At 42.7% G+C, this 11124-nt stretch overlaps 1 protein-coding gene across 1 annotated transcript in view; it reads right to left on the reverse strand.

Annotated features, from left to right (window-relative positions):
• The window catches only part of FANCI (Fanconi anemia complementation group I), a gene marked incomplete at its 3' end in the record, with an annotated part of 38915 nt that overhangs the window by 24160 nt on the left and 3631 nt on the right, over positions 1-11124 (reverse strand). Inside the window, exons 5-9 of the mRNA XM_023748668.1 lie at positions 10207-10292; positions 8094-8220; positions 6066-6161; positions 4689-4825; positions 1902-2082 (exon numbers count right to left, since the gene is read on the reverse strand). Of these exons, the coding sequence (XP_023604436.1) occupies positions 1902-2082; positions 4689-4825; positions 6066-6161; positions 8094-8220; positions 10207-10292 (627 nt within the window). The remainder of the gene's footprint in view (positions 1-1901; positions 2083-4688; positions 4826-6065; positions 6162-8093; positions 8221-10206; positions 10293-11124) is intronic.

The following is an 11124-nucleotide window of genomic DNA, read 5'->3' on the forward strand; positions in this document are numbered from 1 at the left end:
CAGCTTATAATTGCATCCACGCATGTTAGGCAGAATGAAGAGCAGTTTGGATATGGGTAAAACCTCAGTGTTTATTTCAAAGACAGATACAATGAGAATCACCTGAAAGACAGGATCCCTCAACCCCACCCTCAAACGACCATGTTTAGGAACCTACATAGATCCCTACAATGAACATGAACCTGCAGTGAAAACGTTGCTACATATAATGTTCAACATCAAATAGAAATGACTGCACTTGGGTGTCCATTATATGCCGGCACCCACATTGCTGACAGTACGCACATTTGATGTAAAATTCATAAGCCCATGAAAGTGTCTGAAAACCTAAAAACACCTTCACCAGTGTCTGGAAGCACAATAGTTGCCTTAAAAAGGACTTAAGAATTTTAGTTAAATTTCTTCCCCTAACTGGGTTATTTGAGGTAGATAGTAATAATGAGATTATTAGCAGTCAATTATATGCTCTAGAGATGCCCTGACAAAGCCAATATCTATCTGTGTGAAATCAAATGGAACCTCCCTAGTTTTAAAAAAGATTAAAAATGGAAACTATTAAAGGCTCTTGTTCTTAGAATGCTACTTAATCTGATTACTATTAATAAGTCCTTTATACAATCTAACATACAACTCTCAAGGGCTATTCTATGACTTTCACTTCATAGTTCCAGATCAGGACACTAGATTAACATTTCAATTAGTATCAAATAGCCCTGGCCGGTTTGGCTCAGTGGACAGAGCGTCCGCCTGCGAACTGAAAGGTCCCAGGTTCGATTCCGGTCAAGGGCACATGCCTGGGTTGTGGGCTCAATCCCCAGTGGGGGACTTGCAGGAGGCAGCCAATCCATGATTCTCTCTCATCATTGATGTTTCTCTCTCTCTCCTTCTTCCTTCCTCTCTGGAAAAAAAAAAAAAATTTAGTATCAAATAATTTCAGCCCACACTTTTGGCATGTAGCCACATTTAACAACTGCATGTCAAGATGACTTAGATGCCCTGGCCAGTGTTGCTCAGTGGCTAGAGTACCAGCCCTCACACCAAAGGGTCAGGGGTTCAATTCCCAGTCAAGAGCACAAACCTGAGCTATAGATTTGATCCCCAACCCTGGTGGGGCGTATGCAGGAGGCAATTAATCCATGTGTCTCTCTAACATCAAAGTTTCTCTTTTTCTCTCTTACTATCCCTCCTCCCTTCCACTCTCTCTACAAAGCAATGGGAAAATATCCTAACGTGAAGATTAAAAAAAGAAAAGAAAAACAAAGAAGATGACTTAGAGGAATCACTAGCAAAACAACTTTTCTAGCCTCAGATAAGATCTAGCTTTCTTTTTTTACTTGAAAGAAAATGTATTTTTCAGAGTGGATTCAGAAATTAAGACTGAGATGATAGTCATAATATCGTAACGAGTTTAAAAAAGGTAAATTCCCCATTTTGGTTCTTCAACAACAAACTAATAAGCATGATTCTTCAAGTCTGTTATTCTACAGCAATGTAAAAGATTATTTTTTTGTATAAAGAAATAGCATTAAAAAACCACTCAGAAATGATTTACTGCTGGAGGAAACCATGGGAAAGCTAACATATATTCATACTTGTAAAAAATTATCAGGGGTGGGGGCGGGCTGGAGGGAGTAATGGGGGAGGAAATGGGTCATATGTAATATTTTCAACAATAAAGATTTATTTAAAAAAAGAAATTATCAGAATGAATAAAGAACAGAATGAAAAACTCATACAAATAAAAGATAAGAAAGTATGTATTCCATTAAACTAGAACTGTAATGTGTCAATTACTACCCCAATCTGTTCCCGAAACTCAATTTCCTGTCCTCCAAACTCCATGCCCCATTTACGATATCATTTAATGAAATCAGAAAGTGGTTGCCAAACTAGAGTCTCACCTTAAAAGTCTCCAACAGGATGTCACCTCCCAGCTTACATGCATGCTGGTTTGGTGTTCTAGAAAGACCTGGGCTGCTTTCAATAGCTTGTCCATCGACAATCTTCTTTGGCCCATATGAATCCATTAAAATGAAACCAAACTGGACCAGGCCCTGGGTAACATGATCCCAACTATGGACACTGCAAGAAAACAAAGCTTAGTTTAAAAAAAAGTGTAGTGAAACACCTTAACTTTATCTTCGTTGCCATGTTACAGTTCCCAAACTTGATCCGATAAGGATAACCGGCTTCACCTGCACCGTTCCTTCTCATGCATCCTTATGGTACACAGCATCCTTCGCCACCTTCTCCTCCGAGACCCGCTATGTCCCCACTTTATGCCAACAAGTGAGCCCTGACAGGACAGCCCTGAGCTGACACGTGTGAGTAGAGGATCCTGGGCCTAGAGCAGCTGTGGGCAAACTACGGCCCGAGGGCCGGATTCGGCCCGTTTGAAATGAATAAAACTAAAAAAAAAAAAGACCGTACCCTTTTATGTAATGATGTTTACTTTGAATTTATATTAGTTCACACAAACACTCCATCCATGCTTTTGTTCCGGCCCTCCGGTCCAGTTTAAGAACCCATTGTGGCCCTCGAGTCAAAAAGTTTGCCCACCCCTGGCCTAGAGGCAGAGCGGCTCTCGGGGAGGATGGCGACACGCGGGAGGATATGGGGCCACAGGCCTAAAAGATCAGCCCTCAGCACATCTACCGCTATCAGATCAGAGCTAGACTGTGTTAAGTAGGTGCGGCCCTCTGAGACGAACTAATGGTGAATACCAGAAACAGTAAGGAGACAAGCAATAATCACCAAATACAAGGAAAAAAAAAGCTATCTTGAAAGAGAAGCACCGAACTCACTGAATAGACCTAATATCTGAGAGAAAAGGTTACTGGAACACATGGGAGGTTTTAAAAGTATAATGATTATCCTCAGAGAAATCTATATATATATAAAAACCTAAGCGACTGAACGACCGGTTGCTATGACGCGCACTGACCCCCAGGGAGCAGACCCTCAACGCAGGAGCTGCCCCCTGGGGGTCAGTGCGCTCCCACAGCCAACCTCCGCAGCAGCCAACCTCCTGTGGTCCCTCCCCCCGGCCAGCCAACCTCCCACCAGCTGGCCAGCCCCAATTGGGACTGTCCTGATCACCAGCCAGGACGAGGGACCCCTCCTGTGCACAAATTTGTGCACTGGGCCTCTAGTAAGAATATAATAGCATGGCCCTAACCGGTTTGGCTCAGTGGATAGAGCGTCGGCCTGCGGACTGAAGGGTCCCAGGTTCGATTCTGGTCAAGGGCATGTACCTTGGTTGCAAGGCTCCTCCGGGGCCCGAGCCCTGGTCAGGGTGCGTGCAGAAGGCAACCAATCAATGTGTTTCTCTCTCATCAATATTTCTCTCTGTTTTTCCCACTCCGCCTAAAAATCAATAGAAAAATATCCTCGGGTGAGGATTTAAAAAAAAGAAAAAAGAGTACAATAGCATGAAACAAACTGTTATAAAAGAAACTGGAAATTTTGGAAATGAAAAACATGATTGCTGGAGTGAAAAACCCAACTGATAGACTGATGAGTAAAATGGAGAGAGCTGAAGAACAAATTAATTTGAAGAAAGAGTTAAGGAATTTTTGTAGAACTTCACATAAAAAGACAACAATATGAAAAGCATGAAAGAAAAATTGAGATATGGCACAGAGATCAAGAAAGTCCAATGGCTAATGGGAGAGAACAGAGTGAAAAGGGAAAGGGGTTACTCAAAGAAAATAAAAGGAAAAAACGTCAGCGTTTAGGGAAGACAGGAATTCTTACAGTGAAAGGGCACACCAATATCAACCAGTAATAAGTTAACCCCTAGAGTGCCGGGGAGCGCGATCGCGCTCCTCCTGTTTTTCTCCAAAAGTGCCGGGAGCGCTATCAAAGCTTTGACATGGCGTCTAGTTCTAAGTCTGCTTTTGTTAGTGAAGATGATATTGCTAAATATGTCAATGTAGTAAAGGTTTCCTCAAGTTTTTTTTAAAAAAATATATTTTATTGATTTTTTACAGAGAGGAAGGGAGAGGGATAGAGAGTTAGAAACATCGATGACAGAGAAACATCAATCAGCTGCCTCCTGCACATCTCCTACTGGGGATGTGCCAGCAACCAAGGTACATGCCCTTGACTGGAATCGAACCCGGGTCCCTTCAGTCCATAGGCCGACGCTCTATCCACTGAGCCAAACCAGTCAGGGCACCTTAAGTTTTTGAATATGTAACTTCATTTACTTGCGATTCATAATTTTTTTCCTAAGCTGCTGTAAAATCAGCAAAAATGCCTTGGCAATTTTACCATAGTTCCTAGGACAGTGATGGCGAACCTTTTGAGCTCGGCGTGACAGCATTTTGAAAAACCCTAACTTAACTCTGGTGCCGTGTCACAGATAGAAATTTTTTGATCTTTGCAATCATAGTAAAACAAAGACTTATATTTTTGATATTTATTTTATCTATTTAAATGCCATTTAACAAAGAAAAATCAACCAAAAAAATGAGTTCGCGTGTCACCTCTGACACGTGTGTCATAGGTTCGCCATCACTGCCCTAGGATACTGGTTGGGACTCAAAGGGTTAAAAGGGAACTTACACAAACATGAACTGTATTAAATGTCAGCAGTTTTCTCTGATGGGCCATAGGCATGGCACCACATTTTTTCTAACACCTAACACCTGAGGAACCTACTAGGGTGTGGTTCATGAACTCACCTGTTCTTTACCACTTCCAAGATCATGGTTGAAACACAGGACCGATGAGGGACTAGATTCTGAAGAAATTTTGAGCCTTGGAGAAGCTGAAGATCCTTAAAGCTTTTAAAAACTGAAGCCTTTAAAAGGTCAAACACCTAATACAATGAAAGAAATAGGAAAATGAAGCAAAAAATAATGTTCCCTGGCACAGAATCTTAACCTTGTCATAGTTCCTACTTGCTGCTCTACTCTCATATCCCCATGACAACTGTCTCACTAGATGAGTAAGACATAAAAATTATGACTTTCAGTGGGAACTTGAGACAGGCCTTCCCACAAGTAGAGAACACATGAGCAAAAAGGGCAAAGAATTTTATCCTTTCATCCTTGCAACTAACCTATTCACCATTATTTCAATGTGATCAGGGACAATTTCTTAGAAAGCTAATCCTATATAATAAAGAGGTAATATGCAAATTGACCATCACACACTGGCACAAGATGGCCACCACAAGATGGTCTGCAAGGGAGGGCAGTTTGGGGCAATCGGGCTGGCAGGGGAGGGCAGCTGTGGGCGACCAGGCCTGCAGGGGAGGGCAGTTTGGGGCGATTGGGCTGGCAGGAGAAGGCAGTTTGGGGCGATTGGGCCAGCAGGGGAGGGCAGTTGGGGGCATTCAGGCCGGCAGGCAGAAGTGGTTAGGGGCAATCAGGTAGGCAGGCAGGTGAGCGGTTGGGAACCAGCAGTCCCAGATTGTGAGAGGGATGTGTGACGGCAGTCGGACATCTCCAAGGGGTCCCAGATTGACAATGGTGCAGGCTGGGCTGTGGGACACCCCCCACCCCAGTGCACGAAATTCATGCACCAGGCCTCTAGTAGAACATAATAGACCATAACAGAACTGCTGAATACCCAGCTAAACTTCCCATCCTTGCTACCTGTACTGTGTGATGTTTCCATTTTTATTCACCTCTCTTACCAAACAATAGGAAATAGAGGTACAAAGCAAGTACCTGAAAAAAAGTCTTCAAGCAACCCCCAGACAACAGTGTGGGTCTACATGTCTTTTGTTATTGTTGTTAATCCTCACCCGAGGATACTTTTCCATAGAGGGAGTGGAAGGGACAAAGACAGACACACATCAACTGGTGCCTCCTGCACAAAGCCCTGGGATCCAGACTCTTGACTGGAATTGAACCCAGGACCCTTCAGTCCGAGGGCCGGCGCTATACCCACTAAGGCAAACGAGCTAGGGCCCTACATGTCTTGTAGAGGAATTTGCTGCTGGCAGGACTGAGGTGGAATTGTTTAGGAAAGGATAATAATAATGAAAAAAAGTACAGGCTCTTGAACTCCGTATCAGCTATAGAAGGAACCAAAAAGTCATTAATAAATACCTGCTCCTCAAACCTTTGTATTCTTGCTACAGAGAGCAGGAGGGCAATGCTGAAGGGACATATGTAATTATTACTGAAATCTCCTTGCTGTCCTGCCTAGAACAGATAAACAAAAAAGGAGTCATTACTTACATCTTAAAGGTGTAACACAGGCTACTTTAAAAAAGTTCCTTAAATACATCAGAAACCTGTATGTCGGAGCTAAAACTATAAAACTTTTGGAAGAAAACAGCAGAAAATCTTTAAGAACCTGAATTAGGCAAATTCTTTCTTATACACAATACCAAAAGCAAAATTATGTAAGAAAAAAAATAGATATATTGGACATTACCAAAATTCAGAACTTTTCTGTGCTTCAAAAGACACCACTAAGAAAATGGCTGGTACCAGGATGGGGCAAGGAATGTACAAAGTGAGCCTTGGATAGTTTATGCCATAAACATGTCCAAGGACTAAAGGGGTCAGAAGGACACATGAGCAAATTAGAAGGATCCAGGTGGCCAAATATGGCTCACTTTGAGCAATGCTTTGAGTACACTGAATTTAAAAAGGTTCATGGGTACGTACTGATATTTCCCAAAAAATCAGAAGGCTCTTTTCACAGAAAAAGGGCAATCAATAATGCAGAAAAACCATTTTAATTTTCATTCTACCATTTTGCAACTCCCAGCATAATTACTGATGTAGGCCAAGAATCCTCAGTACATAAGAAGACAAAAACTACATGTGAAAGCTGCTGAGGACAAGGACTGTCACATGATCTCAAATTATGATCCCATGGATGACTTTCGAATTATAAAAGGAAACATGTATTTTTGCAAACGAAGAAAACTGATGGTCGTTGTCTTAAGCAGAAGATTTAGCATCAGCAGCAGTAGACAGCCTGCTAACCATGAGCCTTCGGATGTAATGCCACGGCACAGAGGTTGGCAAACGATAGCCTGCAGGCCAAAATCTACCGTTTTTGGACAGCCCATGAGCTACAAGTTGTTTTTCCGTTTTTAAATTGTTGAGGGAGAAAAATATCAAAGGAATATTTCATGATGCATGAAAATTAAATAAAATTCAAATTTCAGTGGCCTTATAGTTTCACTGGCTCATCCATACTCATTCATTTATGTGTAAATCTAGGTGAAGGGTAGACAGATGTTTGTCCTGCTAAAATATTTCAACTTTTCTGTGGGTTAAACATTTCAAAACAAAATATTAGGGAAAAATAGGTCCTTTATCTGTATACTAGCTTTCTTTAAAAGAGTCTGGAATCCTTCTGATTTTTATCTTAGTACTTCACAAATATTTAATGAATGACTTAGGTTCACAAAACCTCATAATATACTAGAAATAGGCAATATCCCTAATTCATAAATGGGCAAACAGGTCAGTGTTGATGTTAACATAAGATACTAGTGGAGTTAAGATTAAAATTTCAGTTCCTTGCTGAACAGTTCCCATCGTTGTTTTTAAATTTTTTAAAATATATTTTTATTGATTTCAGAGAGGAAGAGAGAGATAGAAACATCAACGATGAGATTCATTGATCGGCTGCCTCCTGCACGCCCCACACTGGGGTTCGAGCCTGCAACCCAGGCAGTGCCCTGACCAGGAATCGAACCGTGACCTCCTGGTTCATAGGTCGAAGCTCAACCACTGAGCCACGCTGGCCGGGCTTTTTCTTTTCAAACACTAGAACATTTAAGGAATGGCTTTCACCAGTTAACTGCCACAATATTTTGAATTTAATTTAAAAAGATCCGCCACTTGCGTCATAGATGCTTATGGCATACAAATGGTTAAAATGGAACTTGCTTATCAATGTGGTGACGTCAAAGTCAAAAAAGAGATCTTCTACCAAGCATGTCAAACTTGTGGCCCGCCGGCCACGAGTTTGACATGCTTGCTCTAGACCCAGGGTCATATTGCAATATTCCTCCTTGCTTCCTTCCTGTCATGAACTGGCATAGACGGGGCCTGAGCTCAGACATCCCTGCTTCACAGAGATCCCGGGTCACCTCAAGAGTTTGCCGCTACCTTTACGTGTTTCAGGAGTTCTCTGCCTAGTTCACAGTCCAATGTCATGGCAAACACAACGTGGAGAATAACGGTGCCTTCCACGTGACGAAGTTCACCTGACGGCACGGTAATAAGATCCAAGAGCCTGAAAGAGTCAACAGAAAAGTATGAAGAGACAGCAGGGCAGATGCTCCAATGAACAAGCGGACCAATGCGGGCTGAACTCATGGTCGCTGGAGGAAGGCAGCAAGTACTGATTCCACCTCTTTCTCTGCTCCCTTTTGCAACAAAACTTCCTGAAGTGTCTACAGTCATTTCCACTTCTTGTCCTCTTCCCAGTTCAATACAATTCATTTAGGCTCCGTCCCCTCCCAATTCTCACCCGCCAGTGCCACTGGCTAGTATCGCAAGGGTTCCAAATCAAGTCCCATATTAACACCTCAGCAAACTCCACACAATCGAACACCTCTTTCTTGACATACTTTCTTCCCTGAGGTTCTGGAGCACTGTCACAGGCCTCTAATCAATTTTCTTTTCTTTTCTTTTTTTTTTTTTTTTTTGCTGGTTCACCCTCCTTTTAAATGGTGGGATGCCTCCGGGCTCAGCACTGGGTTTCTTTCTCTTCTCCTCCTCACACTTTCCCTAGGTGACCCCATCTGGTCCCTTCCGACCTCTATCTCCACTCGGGCCTCTCTCTCCCTGTAACACCACACTGCCTGCTAAACACCTCCGCATGGGATGCTAACACACACCTCAACGCAACAGGGTCACAACTGGGCTTATTTCCTCCGAAACCTACTTCCCTGTCAGTCTTTCCTGAGTAACAAGATCACCTTCGCAGCCAAATAACTACAAGTTACTCCAGAGCAGAGGCGTAGGCTGCAACAGGACCAAGAGTGTGAATTCTAGCCTTGGATGGGTAGCTCACTTGGTTAGAGCATTCTCCCGATATACCAAGGTTGGGAGTTTGATCCCCAGCCAGGGCACATACAAGAAGCAACTAATGAATGTATAAATAAATGGAAGAATAAATTGATATTCTCTTTCTCTCTCTCCTTTCCTCTCTCTCTCAAATTAACAAGAAAAAAAAAGAGTGTGAATTCTACAGCCAAGATGCCTGGATTCAAACCCCGCTCCACCACGCCCTGGCTAGAGAATCTTGGGAAATTCCTCAATTTCTCGGTGCCTTGGTTTCTGCACCCAAAAAAAATAGAAACAAAATAAGGTTTTTATGAGGTTTAAAGTGCTTAAAACAGCACGTGGCACAGATAAGCACTTACAAATATTTGCTGTAAAAAAATCCCTTTTCAGCCGAAACCGGTTTGGCTCAGTGGATAGAGCGTCGGCCTGCGGACTGAAGGGTCCCGGGTTCGATTCCGGTCAAGGGCATGTACCTGGGTTGTGGGCACATCCCCAGTGGGAGATGTGCAGGAGGCAGCTGGTCGATGTTTCTCTCTCATCGATGTTTCTAACTATCTATCTCTCTCCCTTCCTCTCTGTAAAAAATCAATAAAATATATTTTTTAAAAAAAATCCCTTTTCAGACATGCCGTGCTGTGTCCTGCCTTTGTACTGTTACACTAACTTAAAATGTTCTTTTCCCTGATCTACATATTGTGGCTCTTACCATTCAGTTAAAACAGCAGCTTCGCAGAGAGGGCTCCCTGACTACCCAACACAATGCTGTGATAGTGGCTATGCTGCCACTCTCACATCATCCATCTGAATTAGATGCACTTTCCACTCTAATGTTTTCCACATTTTCTGTTCTCTTCTCACTAAAATTTAAGCTCCACGAGAGCAGGGCCCTTGCCTGACTGACGGGCTCACCGCTGTAGACCCAGGACCACACAGTTCCTGGCACAGAGGAGACACTTAACAATAAATAGCTTTTAAACTTACAACTTACAGAACAGTTACTGCTATTTTCCCGGAAAGGGGCAAATGAAAAGAGTTGAGGAGGCTGCACGGTTCTCTTAACTTTATCACTGGGCAGCTAGGAGAGGGTTAGGGAAGCTCTGGGCTCGGAGGTGAAGGCAGGGACCAGGTTAGAGAACAGTGAAGTAACTACAATGCACAACGAGGAGATACATCTGGAAAAGGGGTTTTGTTTCTAAACTGTGTTACTCACTCGTCACCACTCTGTTCCTCTTTGTGCTGCTTATCTAGCTCGTTGAAGAACGCTATGATGCCTTCCAGAACCCTCTTTCTGCTCCCCTGAAAAAACACAGAACAGGCAAGATCAGCAAGTTGAACTTTTCAGCTTAAAGGCTTCTCAAGGATAAATTTAAATACACACATTACAACCTAGAGTCACAGTAAGAATTTATGAATGCAGAATACTTCCATGTTAAAATTGGGTTTAAAATACATCTTTTTTAAAAAAATGTTTCCACTGAAACAGTCTAAGTGCCCATCAGCAGATGAGTGGATTAAAAACTGTGATACATCTACACAAGGGAACACTACACCGCTATAAAAAAGAAGGAACTTTTACCATTTGCAACAGCATGGATGGACCTGGAGAGCATTATGCTAAGCAGAATAAGCCAGTCGGAGAAAGGTAAGTATCACATGATCTCACTCACTTGTGGAATATGATGAACAACACAGACTGATGAACAAAAATGGATCCAAAGACAGAGAAGCACCAGACTGTCAAACCTCAGAGGGAAAGCAGGGGAGGGCGGGGCAGGAGAGGGGAGGGGTAGAGAGCAACCAAAGGACTTGTATGCATGCATGTTAGCATAACCAATGGACACAGCCACTGGGGCGGTGGGGGCTTGTCCTGGGGGGTGAGAGTGGCCAGGGAGGGGTTGATGGGGGAAAAAGGAGACATATGTAATACTTTAAACCAGCATTTGCCAACTGGTGGTCCACGGACCACTGGTGGTCCATGAGGCCCAAAAGGTTGGCGACCTCTGCTTTAAAAAATAAAAATAGAAATTAATAAAAAAAATAAAAAGATAATAAAATAAAGATTCCATTGATTTTTTTAGAGAGAGAAAAGGACAGAGACATAGGAACATCTTTTTTTTTTTTTTTTAAT

This window comes from Myotis lucifugus, unplaced genomic scaffold (assembly GCF_000147115.1).
Source record: "Myotis lucifugus unplaced genomic scaffold, Myoluc2.0 scaffold_1638, whole genome shotgun sequence".
In the NCBI taxonomy this organism is placed as follows: Eukaryota; Metazoa; Chordata; class Mammalia; order Chiroptera; family Vespertilionidae; genus Myotis; species Myotis lucifugus.